Genomic DNA, 21,911 nt, shown 5'->3' with positions numbered 1-21,911 from the left:
ACAGTATGTGGCCGTTTAGTGCTATGATCTTCTACGGTGCACAGTAACCAGCATTATTATTTAGGTTGGTTACCTGGCAAAGCCAATCGAGGTACGGTACTTTGTGCATGCATCATCACAACTTGACATTCGAGAACCTCAAGTAATTACAGTACAGATCTTCGGAGATGTTCCACTACGGAGTACGGTACTTCTTCCGCAGTTACTCCGGGTTACTCCGTCCGCAGTATTTGCACATGGCCGTCTAGCCACATGTAGTATCTATCTCGTACAGGATAAGTACCAGTATCCATAAGTACCTTCTTACTATGGGTACCTTTCGGTGCCTCCAGGTTTCAGACTTCCGGTGCTATTTTTTTTTTTTTTTTTTTTTTTTGACCGGCGGCACTTGCCCTCGTTCTTTGGTCTTGGCGTCCATGTCATCCACCTTCCCTCGAAGCCTCGGTCGACAACCCATGCGCGATAAGGAGCGCTAGCGGGCCAATAGTACCCAGTCTTGCCAGTCTCGCCCAGTTACTGGGCACAAAATGCCGACCCCACCAGACCACTTCCCAAAGCACGCGACTCAATCATTGAGTCAATCGTTATTGGCCGTCATGCTGCCAGCTGGCGGACAGACGCCGCACTATTTCTATCATCCCTTACCATCGTACAGTAGGCCTAGGGGTAAATGCCTGGGGTTTCCCCCCTCCCACACCAAGCCTTATCTCAAAGGGTACGGAGTACACGGGGAACGGACACGAGGTACCTGCGCAAGCTGCAGTGGCGTCACGTATTTTGTTGTATGGGGAACGGGAAGGAGGGAGGGAGAGAGCTGAGAAGAGTGTGTGAGTGCGTGAGCCTTTGATTTAGTGACTACCAAGATCTACAGTACAGTATTAGGAAGAGTACGTAGATAGGCTGATGGCTGCATTTTATTATGAGTCTATCTCTCCGTAAATCTACAGTTTTGTCTGTATTGCCTGTCAAAGCAAAATTCAACATGTGCCTCTTTTATGCCCGGGCAACCCAGGATGGATGGATGATAAGCTCGAGGGCACTGTTTCTTCCGGACCCTTCTTATCTGCCCATCTAACCCCCGTCGTCCCGTGTCTGCTGATGTGGTACAACTAGAAGAAACTCTGTCTCTTCTTATCTCTGCATTTCCTGTGAGGAGTTGACACGAGTCCCTGGCATTGTCAGCCAGAGTTCCCTTCCATCCGAAGCAACCGACAAGGGAGAACGAACTGGTTGGTTGGTTTGTCCAGGACCGGCCGAGCGTTTGTGCATAGTTCATAGATCGAAAGCCTGAAAGATCAACTTTCGAGCCTACTTCCTAACTTGACTGCCTACATACTCTTCCTGACTGACTAGACCAGTCAGTCTAGAGATTGTGATTATCTGCCTACGTTACCCCGTATTTCACCTGCCTGCCTATCTACCTACCTATCTACTTGCTACCCTACCGACCTACCTATACTAGGTCGGCTGGCTAGACTAGATTCTCTGTAGAGCGCTACTTATGGAGTGGCTGATATTTGACGCCAATTTACCCCAAGGTAAGGTACCTATCTATTCTACCTATCTCCTCACAGGTAGCTGAGGAACCTGCGCTGAATTACGTTATTGTTTTAGAGTTTTGACATTTGGTCGTCCCAAGTCATTCCTCTCGACTGTTGGCTGGCTAGCCCGCGACGTTGTCGGCTGGCGGCGCTTTTACTCGACCGATAACTCCAATACCAACGCGCGTTACCCTCAGTCACGAAACCTTTATTGCAAGCTTGCCAAGCCCGCTTTATGGAATAAACGACTGCGAACGAACAGGTCCTCCAAAACGGCGAATGGCTTCGAGGGGTTCGTGAACCACTTGGATCGTGCAACGTACTCGCCATTTCCAACCCTGAACGGTGACTGTCGGCACCATTTCACTTGGCACAGTGCGGAAAGCAGGGGGAAAAAAGAAAGGAAAAAAGAAAATAAAAAAAGGGCCAAGACAAATGCGCTTTTCTTCTCCTTCCTTTCGCGTAATAAACCCTGGCACGGCATTTTCAGGGTCGCCGCTAAAGCGTCCCCGCTTTATCCCAACGAGGCAGGCAAACACCAGTGGGACGGATCAGGCAGTGGAGGCATTAGGCAGGGTTTGCTTCGCTGGCCGAGATGGCATTTTCACCCAGGGGTTTTCTTTTGGGCAATCGTTCGCCTGGCAATTCTGTTTCTAATTCTCCCTCCTCTTCCTTTTCTCATCCTGCCCACACGCACAACCACAACAACCACAATAATCACCACCACACCGACGAGAAGCAGCACACCACACTGGCGACAACAGAACAACCGCCACCACCGCGCCACCACCAAAGCCTGGATTCTTTTTCCAGTCGCCCGCAGTGCTTGGACAACCATCCTCGGTATCCCTCTGCACCACTCGCGATCCGAAAGGATGACGATAGCAGGGCTGCCCTCGACAGTTTCACTAGCAACATTACCGGCGGCAGCAAAGGCAGCGACAAGGGAAAACCTCACAGCGGGGCCCACCTTGGTGCCTACACAAACCACAACATTATGGTCGCACAACACCGGCAGAGGCAGTTGGGTCTAGTTGACAGCCCCCAACGTCCCGAACCCCCCGTGTTCAACAAGTTCGTTACCGCAGCCGCAACACCCACCATGTCCCCGGCCGTGATGCCGTCGGCCACACTACTCAGCTCCAGCTCGAGCACAGTCACCAGCTTACACAGGCCCATGACTCCCACGAGCCCGGTCCGCATCCCCGCCTCCAAGAACCAGCGCGGCGAGAAGCGCTACCACGATGCCCACAAAAACCATCACCATGGTCGAGGCAGAAAGACGCCTGCGCAGAAACGCCCAGGCCACAACCCCGATGCAATCTCGCCCTCGGTGGCGGCTTTGCTCGCAATCACCAACATACCCCGTTCAAGGGCCACTAGGGTCCAGGCCCTGGCCGGTAGGGCGACGGGTCAGTCGCGCGAGGAGAGCATGACTGTCGACGCCATCATTCAGCGTGTGCAGCGGAATGAGAAGGAGATCAGCTTGACCCTGTCGAAGAGTCCCATGGATCTCCTACTCAGCTCTCCCGATGACGGCATGGACGACAGTGACTGCCTGTCATTTTCTGACGATTTTGACGACAACGCGTCGCTGGTAAGCAGCACGCCGAGCCGCGTCAACATTTCGGCGCGCACCGTTTCGGACGATTCGGTGTCGTCCCTCGACGAGTCTTTTACCAGTGGAAGTGCTCTCTCCCCCGTTGTGTCTCCTGGGACACCTGGTACCCCATTTACGAACTACACTCCTTCAACTTTCGGGAGCTCCTATCGTCGCAAGAGCCCGCGCGTGCCTCTGCGACGCCGACCGGAGCCTTTGTCTTCCCCTCTGGGAAATGCCGCGTGTGACCCATTGGCCTCTCCATCGCCAACTATGGCATCAGTCGACCAACTTGATTTCCGTGTCTTTGGCGAAGAACAGCAGTCTGGCTCTGAGGATGATAAAAAGTCCGACTCTAGTTTCAGGCCGCTCAAGTCAGCCTTTAAAAGCAACCTGACTGCCTCGCTGAGGGCCCTGCGCAATGCGGCCCGCTCAATCTCCAACCTGGGTATCGCTTCGATACCCCCAGAGGACTTCCTCACGCGGTCCATTTTGACCATCGATCCCCGCGTGCCGTTCACTGACGAGCGGAGGCCCCCTCCCTTGGAGGAAGAGCCCAGTGCGGCTCTTCGTCGTTATCTTAACCCGACCACTACTGCCCGCATGGAACTACGCCCCGCAGAGCCGGACTCATCTACGTCTCCGACCCGGCCCAACTTTACAGCTTCTATCCAGATGCAAACGTACAAGGTCCGCCGCTCACGATCTGGATCACACCATGGCACGTCTCCGTCGTCGCCCCGTGGTATCCCCAGTCCGAGTCCCCAAAAGTCCACAACTGGCGAGGCGGGCCCGCAGTCTCCGGAGTCGGTCCCGGACGCCACGTCACCTCTGGCACTGCCTGGTCGACAGCGTGAAATGCGTGAAAACTCTGACTTCATCCGCATCGCAGTTATGGAGATGGCAATGCGGAAACGTGGCAAGCTGAGCGACCAGCGACCAGGCCGAGCCCGTTGGGCACTACCACCCCGAAAGACAAGCAGCAAGGAATACGAGATAGGGCCCGATGGCGTTCCTGCTCGCTGGGTACCTGTTTTTGCTACGTCCTGATCGGATATTTGATTTCATTTGTACCCGGGCATATCATGCATGATTTATGAAAGGCGTCTAGGTGGTCTGCATATTTGCGATGGAGATTTGGAGCCTTTTTTTTTCTGTTTTTGTTTTTCATCTTTTTGTTCTTTGCATTGGGTTGGCGAACTATATTACATCTCGCGTCATTATCACATCACTGTGGTGACTTGGCTTTATCTTGACTCTTTCAATTTCTTTTTTCTGCTATGTTCTCTTCGAACATAAAAGTGTATATCTGAGGATCTACTGCACATGGACGATTGGCATTGCGTGGCGTCTCATTTGGTCTAGGGGGGTTTCACAGCAAGACAGACTGAACAAATATCAATCCTATATACGGCAACTTATAGCCTAACTGGTCATGTGTGACTCTACCAAACGTTGCATGTTTGGCTTTTGAAGTGAATCGTCACGGCACGTATAGCTGCGGTGTGTTGAAATTTGGTTGAGCTTAGTTTACAGCTAACTTCCTAACCGGTCTAGACCGAGCCCTCCCCAACTGATAAATTTCAAGCTATGACTCTTTACCCCAGCCTTTCTGGCTTCTCTATATCAAAACATCGACGATCATTGGCATACAGTATGTCGCACGCCACACCATCAATCTCTTCACTGCAACCCTCCCTTTACGTCACAATGCATCGCCCAGCCCTGCGCGCTTTCTGTTGTGCTACCATGAAGGTGGGAAGGCAAACAGAATTCAAAAGCAGAAGAAAAAAAAAAAAAAAAAACGCGTTTTGCTCGATCTGGAGCGCGGCTTTTCAAGTTCCCCCCACCCGCTTTCATCTCTGGTCATGACTAAAAGTTCAGCAATCTCGGTACTTTGTATTCTTTTTTTCTTTTTTTGCTCATGGATTGCATGTATTCGGTTTTTGTTTTAGGAAATCTCAATGTTGATCTTTTTTCTTTGCTTCTTTCTTTTTTTGTACGCCAAGCCATGATAAAATTATATTAACAGATGAAACCTTCTTTAAACCCCACTCATCCTTCCCTCCCCGCTATCAAAAGAGGATCTGAAAATAACGGGGTTCCGCCTGAACCTATCCCGAGTCCTCCGCAGCATCGTTATCCTGCACCGACGTGTCGGCCTTTCTGGCCTCGGCCAACCTGGCCCACTCCTGCGCCTTGGCCGATACCTTCTCGCGGCTCTTGGCGTCCCCGTTGGCCTCTTCCCACTTGGCCCAGCGCTGGAACCACTTCTTGGCCTGCTTCGGCTTGAGGCCCTTGGCCTTGGTGCCGCGCTCAAACACGTCCCGCACGACGGCCTTGTCGCTGCCAGCAGCCACCTCGAGGTCGAGGAGCTGGCCGCGCAGGTCAAGCCTCTTGGGGTAGGTGGACAGCAGCCCCTCAAAGACGGTGCGGCCGCGCTCCGGGTCGCCGCCGGGGCAGCGGAACTCGAGTCCCGCGAACTTGCTGGCCAGCTCCAGGTGCGCGTGGCTGCCGAGGGACTTCATGGCCCGGGGCAGGAGGGCACGGCCTCGGTCTGGGGACTTGGCCGAAGTGTAGAGGAAGTGTGCGTAGTTGAGCCAGACTTTGGGAGACTTGCTACCGAACTTCTTGACCATTGCTTGGAAGAGTTCGTCTGCTTTCTGTAGGATTGGGAAAAGAAGTGATGGTCAGTGGCTGCAAAGAATACATCAAAGTGAAATAAGTGTAAAAGGGGAACGTGGAGCTACTCACATCGTGCTTGCCAGACTGGATGCAAATACTTGCCAACCGTTCATGGACTTCTAGGTCGTCATTGTACTGGCAAGCCCGCTTGAAGACTTCATCCAGGCTCTCGTCTGTACCGTAAGCCACCTCCAGGTTGAGGTATGCAATCCAGACGTTGAGCTTCTCCGTCTCCTCGCGCACGTTGATAGTGTTGATGGCTCTCTCAGCAACCTCTCGGGCCTTGGCAAGCTCGCTCACCTGCATGTGGAACGCCATGTATGCAATCCACAGCGCAGACGAATTCGGCTGTCCGAGCAACAATCTCTCAAAGTCACCGGCAGTTTGCGGTCCGTTGGCATCCAGGTCGCCAGTACGGTCAACCTCGATCTCGGCCTTCCTCCTTTTCTTGGTCTTCTTGGTTTTCTCTTCTGAAGAAGCATCGGAATCCTGGTCATCAGCATCAAGGTTGCCACCTGACCAATCGAACCCTCCTGCATCAAGTCCTGGAAGAGCGGCACCTCCGGCTTGCGCGTCGGTCATGGAGACATCATCGTCTTCCTCGTCTTCATCATTGGAGGATTCTGCGCCACCTGTACCCGTAAAAAGCACAACGCTGTCGCCATCGTCCATATCATCATCTTCGTCCTCGTCGTCATCATCGTCGCTGTCGAATCCAAGTGCCGCGCCAGAATCGTCGCTATCCTCATCGTCTTCCATATCTTCATCGCTGTCGGCATCCTCAAAGTACGAAGGCTTCAGTCCAAAACTGACCTTCTTCTTGGCCGCATCAACACTGAGAATGATTGCCTTGACGCTGTCGCCCTCCCTGTAAAGTTTAGTTGCGTCCTTGACAGGCTTGTCTGCCATCTCAGTCCTGTGGCAGAGTCCGCTGACGTTTGCTGATTTGTCAATGAGGATAAAGGCTCCAAAGTCGGCAACCTTGCGGACTTTTCCGGTGATCACCTGACCCTCCTTCAAGTCGCCGTAACCAGGAAGCGGCTTGTAGTCCTCATCCACAGCCGAAGCCTTGAGGCTCATTTGAACATGACCGAGAGTCTTGTCGACAGAGGTGACACGGCCCTTCACGAGCTGATCGACCTGGAAATGCTCTTTCCAGTCCTTCAGGAAGGCGTCGGAGAGATCCGATATCCTGACCAAGGCCGTGACATCGCCGCCCAAGGTGACAAACAGGCCCTTGTCCGAAACGTTCTTTACAAAGCCCCGGAGGATGGTACCTTGCTCGATTTGGGACACGCTGGTGATTTCTTTGTCCTTTACGGGCAGCTCCGAGCTCAGAACGCGTGATTCGCGTGCCGAAAGTCGGAGCTTCTTGTGGTTCTTGTCGATGCTAACAACCGAAACTCGAACGATGTCATTCTTGGAATACTTGAGGGGGTTGGCGTGATCGTAGTCATCGTTCAGGTCGATGATCTGTACAGGCGCCGCAACGCTGTCGCTGATCTGGAAGAATACCTGGCGGTCGTTCACCTTGGTAACCCTGGCGTGCATGACGGTGTCTTTCTCTAGTTCTTCCCACTTCATGTGCTCGTTGGGCCGTGCTGAGCGAGCCGACAAGTCCAGCTTGCCGTTGTCGGCATCGACAGCCAGTACGCGAGCCCGGAGAGCAGTGCCCACGGGGAAGTTCTGGCGCAGGTCCTTGCCGTGCGAGCTGTCGTCTGACACCTCGCTGGACCGAATCCTACCCCTGACGGCGGGAGAGAGGTTAACCCACAGCCACTTGTCTTCGTTGTTGTTCACAAATGTAAGCCAGCTCGACCCGGCCTTGACATCGGCCATGGCCAGCGGCTTGTATTGACCCTTGGCCCGCACACTGCTGGGCTTGGCAGTGAGCTCCAAGACAGAGTTTGCCGTGCGGTGAGAGAAGGGCAAGAAGCGGTAATTGCGTGCATCGTGCACGCCAATGACGCGAACGTCGATGATCTGGTTTTGTGTGAATTTTGACAGCGGGTCTTTGGCGTTCGTAATCTCGTCCCAAGAGTCGAATACTTCGGAGATGTCGACACGTCCCTGAACGTTGTCTGCCAGCGCCACGTTCAGCTGCGTCTTCTTGATAGAAGCGATCCTGGCCTTGGTGACCGTGCCGACACTGATGTCGTCTGTTGACGTGATCGATGCATCCACAGCGTTAGAGACGGGTTTTGCCTCGTGTCGTGGCTTGGTATCCTTGGGTGCCTCAGCATCTGGCATGGAAACCACCAAGCGCTTATCCTCTACTGAGTGTACCTTGACCTCGATGGCTTGGTGTAGACGCAGTCCGAAATCCTCCAGAGCCTGGTTTTGGGTAGAAATCATCGACTTTGGCAACAGAGCGGTTAAGTTGCCACCAAACTGCACAAAGACAGCGGTTGGTGTAATATTGCGCACAAAGCCCTGAACCAGTTTCCCGACCTTGGCATCTGCGAGCGTGGTCAGGAACTGACCGTTCTGGCTGGCCTTCACGAGGCTTGGCTTGAGGGACAAGACAATCGACCGACGGCCTTCATCCTTTTCGAGAACGACCAAATCCTCAAGGGTCTGCCCAACACGTATTTTGCTGAGCGCGGACTGGTTCTTCGAGGGCGACTTGTCGGTGAGGTGGTGTGCTCGCAAGACAGCCTTCAACGAGCTATCTTTGAGCTCGAGGAACACGTTGTCCTCTGATTTCTCGGTAACACTTCCAGACACGAGGTCACCGACCTTGAGTTTCTGGAGCGCCATCTGCTTCTCAACTCCGAAAGCAGCCGGATCCTTGCAAGAAACCACCAGCCGGCGCCTCTCAGGGTCCACACTGATAACGTGTACGTTGACGACCTGGCCGGTTCGGAAATGCTCATTGGGATCCCGGATGAAGCTCTCGCTCATTTCTCCAATGGGCAAGAAGCCCCTAAGAGTCCCGTAGAATTGTACGAAGGCCCCGATGGGCTTGATCTTGACGATGGTTCCCTGTACTTGCTGTCCAACCGAGGCCTCACCAAAATCCTTGATGGGCGCTGCCTCTGAGTTCACCAAGGTCTTCTTGAACGTCAAGCGCAGCTGGTTCTTGGCCGGATCAACCGACAAAACACGAGCTTTGACCTTGAGACCTTCTCTGAACTTCTTCTCTGGGTGCTGAAGACGGATGTCGGCAAGGTGCATCTCAGGAACGAAACCAGTGATGCCATCAGCCAACTTGACGATCACACCGCTCAGACCATCCTCCTTGACTATCATCTTCTCAATCGTAACATTGACCACCTCGGCGATGGGCACGTCCTCAATCCGCAGATACTGACGCTCGAGTATGCTCTTCTCAAAGGACAGGTGATACATGCCATCCATTGAGTTGTAACCCACAATCCTGCCTCGGTGTACAGATCCGGTCTTGTACGGTCCGCTGGCCTCATACAAAGCGTCCACTTTACCATCCTTGACCCTGGAGATGTGGACAAACCCGGGAACGCCTTCTATGCCAGTGTCAACAAAGAGACCGATGTCTGGTTCAACCTTGGTGACAGTGCACTGCTCCACTATGGAGGAGTGAGGCAGAGCTGTCAGGGGAGGCACTTCCTTCCCATCCACTTTGGCGTTTCTCGGTTGGAGGGATGTCAGATGGCTGAGTAGACTTATTCCAAGCTTGAGATTATCTGAAGTGGGGAAATTGCAAATAACCCTGGCCTTGACTTTGGAACCAATCTTGTACTTTTTCTCCAAGTTGACTCCGTTGGGGCCAAGTCCGGAGTGAATAATGTCGGCAGTCACATCCAGCGACCCCATAACCTTGCCCGCAAGTCCCCTCCCGGATATGTCCGAGACTAACACATCCACAGCAGTACCGGGAAGGAAGGTGTTTATAGTTTTTGCCGTGCCTGGGAAGAGCTGCACGTTACTCAACTTCTTGGTAAGCGTTGATACCTGGGCAATCTTGCCCTTGACGCCTGTAACCAATAGGAGATGAACACAGCCAGGCTCCAGTTGTGCAGCCGATATGCCCTTGTCCACCTCCTTTTTGGATAAGAAGCCAGTGAGATTCTGGATGCCAAGGTCCACCACATATCCGTGATCCTCTACACTTGAGATGGAGCCCGCAACGGTGGAGTTTTCGACAACATCCGCGCTCGAGAGGCCCGTGTTTGCGAGCTCAGGCTGTAGCGAGAGCTCAATCCGCCTCTTGCCCTTCGCACCAGCTGTGCTGGGCTCCTCCATAGTAGAAACCACATACGCACGAACGTATTGTCCAACTGACAGGATGGATGTGAGATCAATTTCGCTGTCATCGTCCTCCTCTTCTTGGTCAACGTCCATCGCATCTTGCAGCTTTTTGGTGAGCTGCGTCGAGATGGACGTCGCCTTCACATGGCCAGTAACATTGTTAGGCAGGGAGATTTCAACCTCGAGAGCACTGATGGCACTAATTTGCCCAAGAACCAAGGAGCCCTTGACGAGTCTCTGGATGATTGTCGCGGCGTCAGTATGTTCTCCCACAAACGGCAAGTCCGCAACCAATGCGCATTGGGGGCGCTCGCTCACCTTGAAGTTTAAGCTCTCTATTTTGACAGAGTCTGCATTTTTGGCAAGCTCCTTCAGCTGCGTCTTGGACTTCTTTCCCTTGAGCTTTTTGGGTGCGCGGTCTTCCTTCCCCTTGCTCTTCCCAGACTCTTGCTCGAATAAGACGTCCTTGCTGGCCTGCACCTTGATTTGCTTATGCTCCAGGGGTGTGAGGACACTTCCGCCTCCTCGGGGGAATAGTGGCTCATCCTCCTTTAGCTTCGAAACAACAGGAGCTGCTGGCGCGCTGGCAGGCTTGTCGGCCTTGTCCTTGGACTTGGACGCTGAATCGGATCGAGGGCGTTTAGATGGTGGTTCGCCCGCGGGCGGTTTCGCTGCCGGCTTGCTGCCGGGAGCATCTTTGCGTTTTAACGAGCTCATGGTGAGCTTCTTGAGTTGTTTCGATGACCGTAAATGACAAGCTAGCGGGCATGGACAAACAGCCGACACCGCGATCCTTTTGCAGGATCAAGCCTCAATTCCTCGACCTACCTCAGAAGCGGCGCGCGCATCTGTTCAGCAAAAAAAAATATTTGCGGGGCGCGCCCGATAACGGTTGCGATAACACATATTGCCAGGGGTCCAAATTTACAGTATGTGCTTCTGCTTTTCACAGTCCCGCGGTACCCCTCAGGTGGACCTCCGGCTGACATTTTTGTGGATCCATGACGCTGGTTGTCTCGGGCCACGCCTGAGCCTTTGCGCAGGCGGTTCCTAGTAAGACAGCGCGGCTTTGACAATGGGAATCCGGTGGAAACTAGTTCTCGCATTGCAATCTCCCATCGATTGTCCTAATCTGGGTACTTCGCTGCGAGCTGACGAAACACGAAAGAACAACGTAGATTGCAGATTAGGTGTATTCCTATACAGAAAACAGCAAACCATGAATACAACCTGACTGCACCGGGAACGAGGCAACGCCAAGTTGTTTTAGTTGATCCGGCCGCCCACGATGAGCCCCCGCAAACGAGCGCGTCGAGATCCCACCGAGGCAAACACATCGCGCCCTCTGATTCCATCGACGTCCTCCAGTAAACCCCCGACGGCACTCCCAACCCGCGCAGTCTCATCTTCTCACGCTTCGGCATCCTCACCAGCGCTTCCGACGACTTTTGCGCCATTCTCGGCTGCTACTGCTGCGTCGGCCTCGGCCAGCCGACTGTCTCTGGTCCATGATGCCCAACAGCAGCAACAACAACCCCCCGTGAAACAGGTTCACAAAAGCCGAAGCTGGTACGGCTCATGGCCCAGGGCCCCGAGGTCGAAAGCCGGTGCCTCCACGCAGGTCGCCCGCGAGTCGATATTAGGTGGCACATTGAAGCCGGACACAACTCCCAACCTCACACGGTTTGACACCAAGAGGAGTACGGACAGTGACAGTGATACTCCCGGCTCTCTTTCACAATTACCACCGGTCGAGGAATTAGACACACCCACAGGCCACAGACATCCATCTGATTCTGGAGCTGCTGAGCCTAATGGACACACTAACACTAAATCAGACGATGCGACATCCGCCACAGCGGCTGGTGAAGATGACATCCCTCCACTTCCAGAACTTCAACGGCCAACAGGCGTGGCTGAGCTACCACGGAGGCCCGCGACTTCTTCTGGATGGTTAGGATGGCTTGGCCGGTCTGCTGCCCCCGCTCCGGTGCAGACGGTGGAGTCAACATCTATTCCGGAAAACGCCAAGGCCCAAAATCCGGAAGCCAAGCCTTTACTGGCGCCGGATAGCAGCAAGGACGACTCAAAGAGCCAGAATGGTAATCCAGGTTATGATACTATATCAACCTCAGCCTCGCTACACCCTTCATCTTCAGAGTCGCCTGCCGAGCCAGCTGCGACTTCTTGGTTTGGGTTCTGGCCCACCAGCCGCACGGCTCCACCACAAGAAGCAACCTCGGTTAAAAGCGATATTGAACAGAATACCAAGCCTTTGTCCTCAGATCCTGTTACTGAGCCGATCAAGAATCGGGAAGATGTGGTGATGTCAGATAATTCCGTGACATCCCCCGAGGCTCAGCCTGCGGGGTCAACCTGGGCGTTTTGGTCTAGGGACCCAAACACCAAGTCTACGGGGTCCGGCAAGGGTGTCGCAAAGCGGGAGCCCGGAGAGATTGCGGTCATTGGTGAAGGATCGGAAGCTCATCCTGAACCTGCCAGTACAGTAGACAATGCGCCGCCAGCCGCACCGTCTGCCGTGTCCAAGACTAAAGAGTTGCCCAAGAAGTCTAAGCGCGTTCGGGCTCAGTCGATGGATATCGATTATCCCACCACTGCCAACAGGCCCTCAACTGCCACATCTGTCGCTACCACCAAGACAGAATCTAGCATCAAGGCTGCGACTCCTGCCGTGGATGGCGCCGCTAAATCCTCAGCCGGGAACCTGCTATTGCCGTCCTTTAGGTCTACCTACAGGATGAAGGAAAATCCATCAATCATTCAACAGATTGCGCAGTTTCTCCTCAGGACCCAACAGAAGCCCCAGGCGAACCACGCATTTCTCACCAAGGAGCCTCCGAAAATCCAGAAGGCATTGGCTATTGGGGTCCATGGCCTGTTCCCAGCGACATATTTGCGCCCCATGATCGGTCAACCCACCGGCACATCCATCAGGTTCGCAAACCATGCTGCTGACAGTATACGCCGATGGGCTGATAGCCACGGCTGTCAGGACTGCGAAATCGAAAAGGTCGCGCTCGAGGGCGAGGGCAAGATTGGCGAAAGAGTTGAGAATCTTTGGAAGTTGCTTCTGAACTGGATCGAGTCTATACGAAAGGCCGATTTGATATTGGTGGCATGTCATTCTCAGGGTGTACCAGTTAGCATCATGTTGGTTGCCAAACTTATTGAGCTTGGTATCATCACGACGCCGCGGATTGGTGTTTGTGCAATGGGTGAGTGGTTACAAGGCTGAAAAATACCATCTGAATCAGGCCCAGAGACCGTGACTGACATAGAAGCAGCTGGTGTCTCACTTGGACCATTTCCAAGCTACCAATCTGGCATGGGTATGCTGATGGGATCTGCAGGTGAACTATGGGAGGCAAGTCTAAGAATCCAAATCCAAACACAAGTCGATGAGCTACAATTAACCAGAACGTCCTCTTGAACAGTTTGGAAACCCCGAAAGTGATGTTTCTAAGCGCTACGAGGCAGCTCTCAAGGCTGTATTGGAGTATGGTGTGAGGGTTACTTATATCGGCAGTATAGACGACCAGGTCGTTCCTTTAGAGGTAGGCAGTTCAACTCACCTTGCAACTCTTGTGCAGCCATGCTGACTTGCTTAACAACAGTCCGCCCTCCACTCACCCGCCAATCATCCGCTGCTTTTTAGGGCGGTATTTGTGTAAGTTTGGAATAAATGCGACCATGTCGTAATCACTGGCTAACAAGTTATCTAAATGAAAGTGATGCGAGGGTTCACGCTGCGGACTTGTAAGTAACTACCTACCTGACTGTGCACAACCACAGAAGACAACGGCTCACACCATGAACATACAGTATTGCCCACTTGGTTGGATTTGCTCTAAAGCTCCGAAACATGGGCATCTCAGACCATGGCCTCATTCGAGAACTGAGCGTTCCGCTGGCAGGGTCGCTCTACTCAGGAGCCGGGCACTCTACGCTCTATGATGATCCGCAACTTTACGAGTGAGTGCCAGCTCTCTGCCTTTCTCATTCCAACCACTAGAAACTGGCATATTTGTTAACAAACAACACGTGTAACCCGAGAACAGTCTTGCCGTTTCCCACGCACTAGAAACAAGCGACGTAGGCAAGGTCCCCTGTGAGATCGGAAAGCACGAAGGCATCACCACCAGCAACCCTTATCATCTCCCTTGGATCATGCGCGGTCTCTTAGAGGAGGACTTTGTCAAGACGGAACTGTCATCAGAGGTCACGGAGCTGTTGAAGCAGTTTGACAGCTGGAAGCCCGTGACCAAGGCGTTGAAGGATGTCAAATATAGACTAGAGGCCGTTCGCTCAAAACTTTAAGATTTAGAATTTGCGACCGGCGAAAGACAAGTACATACAAGCATACCCGGGAAATGCGGTCAATATGAGGGGGGGGGACAGGATGGAGTTTAAGGTGTATTGTGTGAGATATTTTTTTGTAATCATGATTATAGAACAAACGTCAGCCAGCGTTTCTACAAGATGCATCTGAAGTCCCTGTTAGATTTGTTAGATTATTACTAATGCTCGATGGGATGCTCTCATGCCGGTTTCTATATTCATATGGTAGTTGCGACGGACACCATTACAGTTTTTTTTTTTAGTTTACAAGTTTGTTATTAAAAAAACACGCCGTTATTGTACACATCAAATAACAAAGGGTTTCCGTGACTGAGCCGAACCCCCCTTTTCATTGCCTGCCAAGCTGCCACTGGCGAATGATGTTCTGGATCTCGTCCCAAGTCAGCTGCTTGTTTGTGACACCAACAGCGGTCGCCTCCTGAAGAACGACGGTCGGGGCACCGCTGCCCTTGCCCGGGTTCTCGACCATGCCGCCGACCACCCTCCGGGCGACGTTGCGCAGATCCTCGACGGTCAGCGCGTTGATGCGGCGCGTCATCTCGTGCACAGGCACCTTGCGGCCGTGGACCTGGACCTGCCTACCGAGGTCCTCGAGCTCAATCATGCGGCTCTCGAGGTTCATCAGCAGGCTTGACCTCAGCTGGTTCTTGGCCCGATTGACCTCAACCTCGGTCACGGCCGAGTAGCCCTTGTCAAGCGTCAGGGACCTGAGCTCACGGCACATGACCTCCAGCATGCTGGCCGTGCGGCCGGGGAAGCACGAAGCTGCGATGCCGAAGAGGCCAGAGTCGGTATAAGAGTGGTTGAACGCCACGCATGACTCGACCCAACCGTGTTGGTTGAGGACGTTTGTGTAAAGGCGCGAGTACATGCCCTTGCCAGGACCGCCGGCGGAGAAGGAGCCGCCACCGCCTAGCAGGGTCTGCAGGGCTGCGAGGGCATAGATGTCGTCGTCGAGGATGGGGAGACCCTCGAAAGCGAGCTGAATGTGAGTGAAGTTGGGTATGTTGGGGTTCAAAGGGGGCGGTTGAGGGGCTAGAGTGAGGAAGCCACCGGTGTAGTGGGAAGCACCGGTATCCAGGGGAGCCGTGGGTAATGGGCTAGGAGAGGTGGGTTTAGAGGTGTTTTTGAAGAACGGCAGCTTGCTAAGCAGGCCAGGCTGTTGCTGCTGCTGTTGTTGTGCAGCTGCGGCCTCATCTAACGCTATTGTGGAGGTTTCTTGGGCTTTTGGCGGAGGCTTCCCCCTCATGTCCCCAAAGTACTGCTCAGTGAGCTTGACAGCATCCATGTGCGGAATGCCAGCGAAGGCCACAACCATCCTCTCCGGGCGGTAGAACGCATCCCTATAAGCTGAGATGACGTGTCGGTCGATGGAACCTAGTCTTTCCTGGGGGCAAAGCAACGGGTTTCCAAGAGTGTTGTCCTTGAAAGCTGCCGTGTGCACGAGCTCAGGCAATATCAGATCGGGCTTTGACCAGATTTCCGTAACTTCGTATTGGGCGGTCTCAAGTTGCTGAGAGATTTCATCGTCTGTAAGGTTAGGGGTTCGTATCGTCTCGGCCAGCAGGCCAACGGTAGTCGGAATGGCCTGGTTGAAGGTGGCAGCCTGGTACATCATGGACTCCCGCGAGGAGGCGCACTGGATATTTCCTCCCAGATGCTCAACTGCCTCCAGCATCTCATCCGCGGTGTGCTTTTGTGTCGACTTGAAAGCAAGGCGGTCCATAATATGGCTAGCGCCGCGTAAATAGTCGTTCTCATACCTAGAGCCTGCATCGATATAAACGCCAACCCCTGAAAAGGCCCCGGGGAGGGCCTCGGAGGCAACCCTTATTCCGTTTGGAAGTGTAGTAACATTATCTAATTCTGTGGGTTCCTAAGAAGGGCAAACGAATAGTGTGAGTATCAACCAAGACTGTTCGTAATAACAGCTAAAAGAGCTTTCCTTACCCTCGGCGAAGGAGCGGCATCTGTAAACGTCCTTTTTGCAGATGTTGATAAAAGCGATGCCACTTGCTTTGACCTGCTCACACGGCTAGTGTATGTACGTGCCAGGCCAGGGAGCCTCGCAGAGCAGGTTCGAAGCATCGCATGCGCTGGTGTTGGCGACTGTTGGGTAGTTCTAGTAGCTCAAGGTGCTCTCATTGATGCCTAGTAGGAGGCGCCTTGTTGTTCTATGCACCGTGACCCAAAATGGAAGAGTGCCAACCAGTGTTGCGGAACGTTGCGCTGGTCGTGAATAACTTTGTTCGGATATTATCGTCAACCGATATTTCTGCTGAAATGACAAGGCGCCGACAAGGGCGACAAGTTCTACCGTATGGCCGAGACCGGGGTCCTTGCACTGTAGACGCGTCTGCGCTTAGAGGTCCTACGGGTTAAATGATGGTCTGAAAAAATTGATTGTCGTTATCGATAGGCTGGCTAAAGGGACCCTTGGGCCATGGCTACTCAGAAACCCGTTTACGAATTCGCCTACTTTATGTCACGTGGTCAAACTAGCATCACCATGTCACTTGATGCCGCCACCACGTGATATACACCTCGAAGGAAGGCCTGATCCGACAGCCCTTTTGGCTCCTAATCTGCTCCATCCTGCGGGGTTGAGCTGCACGAGGGCAAACAACATGCGAACCACTCAAACATTTGCGCATGACGGGAAGTAGCGGCGGCTGCCCTGTCAGCGGAACCTCCCAATTTCCTGCAGGTGGTCATGTTCCTCTGCTCGAATTGAGGGTTGGCTACAAGATGATGTGTTTATTCTATTGTGGGCTTTGATGCTGCTGTTTTGGATTTTATTTTGTGGTCGTATTTTCGTTCCGCGGTCTTTTTTTTAAGCTTGTCTCGTTCGTTTACGTTTGAGATATGAAGTCGAATAAGCAGTCTGCAGTTGGTCAAGGATTCCGGCTTGCACGGCTCATTCGGCATTTGCTTCTCAAATATGATCTTAGGTAAAAGGATTTTACCGTAAGAACCCTCGGGCATTTGAATTACTTTTGCAAACAAGATTAGCGCTGGGAGTTCGTTCATTCGAGTCGAGGCTGAGTGAGGGGCTCCTGGATGGATCGACCCAGGATGGACGTGGCACAGAGGGGAAAATACGACTCGTCCCGTCCAGCGGTGACGGCCAAGTATACTGTATAGTGCTACGAGTAATGGTGCTGTCCTGGAATGGCCGTACCGTAGCTGTACTGTACTGTACTGCATCTGCACTACGTACCGTACAAAGTAAGTGCATCCACGGATGGCAGTCACTACCACTCTGAGAAGGTTGACAAGGCTTGCAAGGAAAACAATTACCTACTGTAGTTTAGTGCCCCCCTCTGTACAAACTTGTGGGCTGGGTTGCATCAATGATCAAAAGCCCCCCAGGTTGCAAAGGTAAGAAACCAGACCTGCGCGGCGGCCAGCCAACGAGCAACAAGCCTGTCCGGTGAGGGTCGTAGCTATCTCACTAACTTGGTTCACGTTTGATCTCATGGCACATGGGACCTGGCATCCGGCCTGCCTAGAACGTTTTGGGCCGATGGGTGGGAGCTGTGGACGAGTCGAAATGCTTGTTATTCATGTCCGAATGATGATGCACAACTTCGCTTGCATGATTGATTGGAAACCAAAGGGAACCTCCACTGTTTGTCGCTCTTCTCTTTTGGACATTTGACTGGGCTGGACTGGACTGGACTGGACCATACCGTACAAACAACCCATGTTCTGTTATGTACCTACCTACCTGTCTGCACCATGTACCTATCTGCCGCCACAAGGTAAAGGTATCCACCCGCCGTTTTATGCCTGTCGAAACTTTTCTTCTCTTAACCTTTATTGCTTCTTTTCTTCTCCATCGTCGCTCCGTCTCTTCTTTTTCTGCATAATTCGCCTGATCTCCATGAGTCTTTGAACGGGCCCTACCTGACAAGCCCGAGTCTGACTGCTGTTGCTACTACTCAAGAAAATTACCCCACCGATTTGTTGTTTGCTTTGTTCGCCCCATATTGTGCCGTACTGTTACAAGGCCATTCCCTAACCCGAACTTTCCCTTTGTATTGATTGCTTGTCCACCCTTCTCCACTATCCCTGGCCCCCTGGCGCCCCTGCCGCCAGAGTTGTAGGGTCAGTGCAGGTCCGACGAATAATACCTACCTGCCTTAACTGCGTGGGTATCAAAATCCCCAAGAACCCTGATGTTCAGCCAACAACCGAGCCCAGCGACCTCATCGCCGCCCCTGTTGTCGCCAGGCACATCTCTTCCCTCGGTCTCACCAGCCAACGCTCAGGCTCAGCCTTCTCGCACAAACATCGCCGCATCCCCATCCGTTGCTACTGCTGCATCTGCCGCTGCAGTTACGGTTGCGGGCAGTTCAGGTCACAGAAGCAGCCGCTTGCGAGGTCTTTCCTACCTAAAGAACTATACTCAGAACCACCTCCTGAACAGGGATTTGAACAAAGAATCAAACAGCAACCCTGCCAGCCCGGGTAGCCCCGATTCGCCCCCGCCGCAGTCGTCCACCTTCAATCCGCAAACGATTCCTGCCCAGATAAAAGCCAGCCGCCCGGTAAGCCGACTTTTGAGATCGGTGAGCTACTCTCCAACATCCTCACCGGCGCCGACCACTGCTGCGATTGGGATTTTGAGTGCTGCATCCCCAGCATCCGTGAGCACTTCTCCTGTAACTACTCCGCCACCGATCTCGCCAACGTCTCGACATAATCGCTTCTCGCTGGGGCCCGCATCCGCATCTCTGTTTCTATCTCCTGAGACGTTTGACAATACATTTGATACCGCTCACCGGAGTCCGTCTCCTTTCCTGTCTACGGCCTCACCCGTCAACTCGCCACAGTTCGAATTTGCATCTTCATCTTCAGCCTCTGTAAGACCAGAGCCTCAAACTGAGGCGTTGGCTACAGATCCTTTATCGACCAAAACCTCTGCCCTTCCTCGACTGCGCCCTTCGAGCCTTGCACCACCCCACACGAACTGCCCTGGGACCGACGTTGAGCCAGCGGCGCTAGACCTGGACGACGTCAACACTGCCGCAGGCACAATGACGAGAATGCGTGCGGCCACGGCCTCAGACGCGGCCGTGCTGGCCCAGAATGGGGGCGCCAGCACAGACGCAATGCCGTCAATTCGATTCACTACATTTTGCGACCCTAGAGCGACGCGCCCATCTCTCACTTTTACTCCCGTGTCACGGACACTGCCTACGGGCACTGAAATCATACGCGTTGGTCGATATTCGGAGCGTGACGTGCCGCCAAACGTTCCAATAAACGTGCCCTCGGCAGCTCCAGTAGGTTTCAAGAGTAAAGTTGTGAGCAGGAGGCATTGTGAATTCTGGAATGAGGATGGGAAGTGGTACATCAAGGATGTTAAAAGCTCATCGGGCACATTCCTCAACCACATACGGCTGAGTCCTCCTGGGACCGAGTCCAAGCCTTTCCCAGTCAACGATGGGGACATTGTACAACTTGGTATAGACTTCAAAGGCGGCGAAGAAATGATATTTCGCTGCGTCAAAATGCGACTTGAGCTCAACCGTGGCTGGCAAAACAAGCTGAACGCTTTTAAGTACGTCAAATCATTCCGCGTGTCCGTGTTACGGTAGACAGAAGCTGACAGTTTTCTCTCCAGTATGACGACGCACAAGCGGCTGCGGAACATGACTAAGTCTGACCCTAACGGTGCCAGCCAGACATCGCAGGACTGCTCCATATGTCTCAACTCGATTGCGGTAAGCGACATCTCATCTGTCTGCACCCTTGCCTAGGAGATTCACTAACAGATAACGATGTACAGCCATGCCAATGTTTGTTTGTAGCCCCATGCTCGCACACGTGGCACTACAAGTGTATCAAGAGTCTCCTCATGTCTGCTCAGTATCCGATTTTCATCTGTCCCAACTGCAGAGCAGCTGCCGATCTTGAGGCCGAAGTCGAGGATCCGGAGGAGTGGGAGCAGTTGGACTCGGAGGAGGAGGAGGCAACTGACGCCGCTAACGCACCCGCATCCACGCAACCCAAGAACGACTCTTTGGCTGCCGCATCTCAGGCTGGGGATCCTTTGCAGGGACAATCGCAATTATCGAACGCTCAAGGAACACAGGCTGAAGTTGTTTCTCAACCGAATGGCACGGCGTCACAAACAACACCGGGTCGAAGCGCCACTCCATCACACGCCACGTCAATGCCGATGCCGATCCCACGTGCTTCCTCTGACGTGACTCGCAGACCAGTCCCATCGAGCACCATGGAAATGGACGTTGATACACCATCCACGCCTAGAGATTTACGGCAGACTCGCACGCCTTCACCTGCATCGAATGGCCCTGCACCGCTTGGCGTTGCCGAGGGGCCGATCACACCGAGAAACGACGCTGGTCCGTGGGTTTTTGATGGCGGAGTGATATCGAGACTAGGGGCATCGACAACCTTGGCGTCCCCGGCCGTGGTAGAAGGTTCAATAACGCCTCATAACGCAGGTGGGGCGCAGGTTACCAGTATAGACGACATAGCGAGAGCCTAGGCAGCTCAAAGCTCTGCCTAGCAGGCAACAGCGTGGACTTGGCTTTCACCGAGACTGGCCCCCCTCCCGTTCCTCCGCCGGCCTCGGGTAGGCCGCGAGACAAGAGAATCAGCTGTCAGCCACGAGGCGAGTCCCTCTCAGTCGCCTTCGTGTGGAGATGTGACAAGCTCTCGCGCGGCCCAAGATGCGGCGCTTTGGAGTACACGAGACCACTGAGGCATTCGACGTATCTGACGTCAGGTTTCACAGGGAGCGTATCGAAGTCTTTAAATTCGTGCATATAACAATTATAATATCACCTGAGAACCCACTCAACAGCCAGTCCTACTCACGGGCCCCTAGTGGCCTTGGATCCGTTTTTGGCAGTCTGCAATCAGATGCGATCGGCTCGTGAGACTGGGAGGCGTGGATTGGTATCGGGACACGGTTGGGCGTTAACGGGTTGGTCTATACTCTTTTCTTGCATGCATTGGTATTTTATTTCAAGCTGTTTATTCTTGTTCATACATTTGCAAAATGATCGTGGCACGCGCGCCGCATGATACAAAGCTGTGGTGTTACTAGGGGGTGCACGTCTTGGAGTGGGAGTACTACTATCTCAATATTTTTGTTTAGCGTCAGATGATAGACCGTTTCTTCGAGACATTACAGTTCCGACACACTCACACATACACACATGCTGTTTGCGGGGGCGTTCTCTCTCGCTTCTGTTTCTGTTGAAACGTTTAAAAGGACGTGTATCTAAGTTTTTGACTAGAAAGATGAGTTGAGCTCAAGGCGGCGGGCCAACTGGGTTTACAAACAAGTAGGTAAAGTTTTAGAAAAGATTCCGAAAAATTACGAAGGAGGTACTCGAGGTAGTTGTGGGTATAGACGGTAAGGGATAAAGGTAAAATCATCAAGTCGAAACCATGACCTCTTAATCAGCAAACTGAGCCCAAAGAACCAAACC

The 21,911-nt window shown here is 53.1% G+C and overlaps 5 protein-coding genes across 5 annotated transcripts; 3 read left to right on the top strand and 2 right to left on the bottom strand.

The window, feature by feature from the left end:
- Positions 1-2,160: 2,160 nt before the first annotated feature.
- On the top strand, positions 2,161-4,558 carry MGG_05261 (uncharacterized protein). Its single transcript, XM_003712770.1, has one exon. It carries the CDS (start codon positions 2,539-2,541, stop codon positions 4,189-4,191), a length of 1,653 nt encoding a protein of 550 aa, XP_003712818.1. The 5' UTR covers positions 2,161-2,538; the 3' UTR covers positions 4,192-4,558.
- A 448-nt stretch (positions 4,559-5,006) lies between these two features.
- On the bottom strand, positions 5,007-10,899 carry MGG_05260 (uncharacterized protein). The gene is made up of 3 exons (XM_003712769.1): positions 10,375-10,899; positions 5,896-10,293; positions 5,007-5,804 (listed from the first exon to the last, which is right to left on the bottom strand). Exons 1-3 carry the CDS (start codon positions 10,771-10,773, stop codon positions 5,256-5,258), a joined length of 5,346 nt encoding a protein of 1,781 aa, XP_003712817.1. The 5' UTR covers positions 10,774-10,899; the 3' UTR covers positions 5,007-5,255.
- Positions 10,900-11,123: 224 nt separating this feature from the next.
- On the top strand, positions 11,124-14,544 carry MGG_05259 (uncharacterized protein). The gene is made up of 7 exons (XM_003712768.1): positions 11,124-13,292; positions 13,362-13,441; positions 13,512-13,631; positions 13,692-13,744; positions 13,807-13,833; positions 13,900-14,049; positions 14,136-14,544. The coding sequence occupies exons 1-7, from the start codon at positions 11,345-11,347 to the stop codon at positions 14,392-14,394; spliced, it is 2,637 nt and encodes an 878-aa protein (XP_003712816.1). The 5' UTR covers positions 11,124-11,344; the 3' UTR covers positions 14,395-14,544.
- A 28-nt stretch (positions 14,545-14,572) lies between these two features.
- MGG_05258 (mitochondrial-processing peptidase subunit alpha) lies at positions 14,573-16,824 on the bottom strand. Its single transcript, XM_003712767.1, has 2 exons — positions 16,387-16,824; positions 14,573-16,312 (listed from the first exon to the last, which is right to left on the bottom strand). Exons 1-2 carry the CDS (start codon positions 16,522-16,524, stop codon positions 14,765-14,767), a joined length of 1,686 nt encoding a protein of 561 aa, XP_003712815.1. The 5' UTR covers positions 16,525-16,824; the 3' UTR covers positions 14,573-14,764.
- Positions 16,825-18,012: 1,188 nt separating this feature from the next.
- Positions 18,013-21,911, top strand: MGG_05257 (RING finger protein). The gene is made up of 3 exons (XM_003712766.1): positions 18,013-20,005; positions 20,069-20,168; positions 20,234-21,911. Exons 1-3 carry the CDS (start codon positions 18,618-18,620, stop codon positions 20,957-20,959), a joined length of 2,214 nt encoding a protein of 737 aa, XP_003712814.1. The 5' UTR covers positions 18,013-18,617; the 3' UTR covers positions 20,960-21,911.

Source organism: Pyricularia oryzae, chromosome 3 (assembly GCF_000002495.2).
Source record: "Pyricularia oryzae 70-15 chromosome 3, whole genome shotgun sequence".
NCBI lineage: Eukaryota > Fungi > Ascomycota > Sordariomycetes > Magnaporthales > Pyriculariaceae > Pyricularia > Pyricularia oryzae.
The sequence above is the reverse complement of the archived record's forward strand: the minus strand, read 5'-3'. Positions and strand labels throughout refer to the sequence as shown.

Coding starts and splice junctions, on each gene's coding strand:
- MGG_05259 (XM_003712768.1), top strand. CDS start 11,345: ATGAGCCCCCGCAAACGAGCGCGTCGAGATCCCACCGAGGCAAACACA. Junction 13,442..13,511: donor CTGCAGGTGAACTATGGGAG/GCAAGTCTAAGA, acceptor CCTCTTGAACAG/TTTGGAAACCCCGAAAGTGA. Junction 13,834..13,899: donor AGGGTTCACGCTGCGGACTT/GTAAGTAACTAC, acceptor ATGAACATACAG/TATTGCCCACTTGGTTGGAT.
- MGG_05261 (XM_003712770.1), top strand. CDS start 2,539: ATGGTCGCACAACACCGGCAGAGGCAGTTGGGTCTAGTTGACAGCCCC.
- MGG_05260 (XM_003712769.1), bottom strand. CDS start 10,773: ATGAGCTCGTTAAAACGCAAAGATGCTCCCGGCAGCAAGCCGGCAGCG. Junction 10,294..10,374: donor TAGAGAGCTTAAACTTCAAG/GTGAGCGAGCGC, acceptor ACAATCATCCAG/AGACTCGTCAAGGGCTCCTT. Junction 5,805..5,895: donor TCCAGTCTGGCAAGCACGAT/GTGAGTAGCTCC, acceptor CCAATCCTACAG/AAAGCAGACGAACTCTTCCA.
- MGG_05257 (XM_003712766.1), top strand. CDS start 18,618: ATGTTCAGCCAACAACCGAGCCCAGCGACCTCATCGCCGCCCCTGTTG. Junction 20,006..20,068: donor AACAAGCTGAACGCTTTTAA/GTACGTCAAATC, acceptor TTTTCTCTCCAG/TATGACGACGCACAAGCGGC. Junction 20,169..20,233: donor TATGTCTCAACTCGATTGCG/GTAAGCGACATC, acceptor AACGATGTACAG/CCATGCCAATGTTTGTTTGT.
- MGG_05258 (XM_003712767.1), bottom strand. CDS start 16,524: ATGCTTCGAACCTGCTCTGCGAGGCTCCCTGGCCTGGCACGTACATAC. Junction 16,313..16,386: donor ATGCCGCTCCTTCGCCGAGG/GTAAGGAAAGCT, acceptor TGCCCTTCTTAG/GAACCCACAGAATTAGATAA.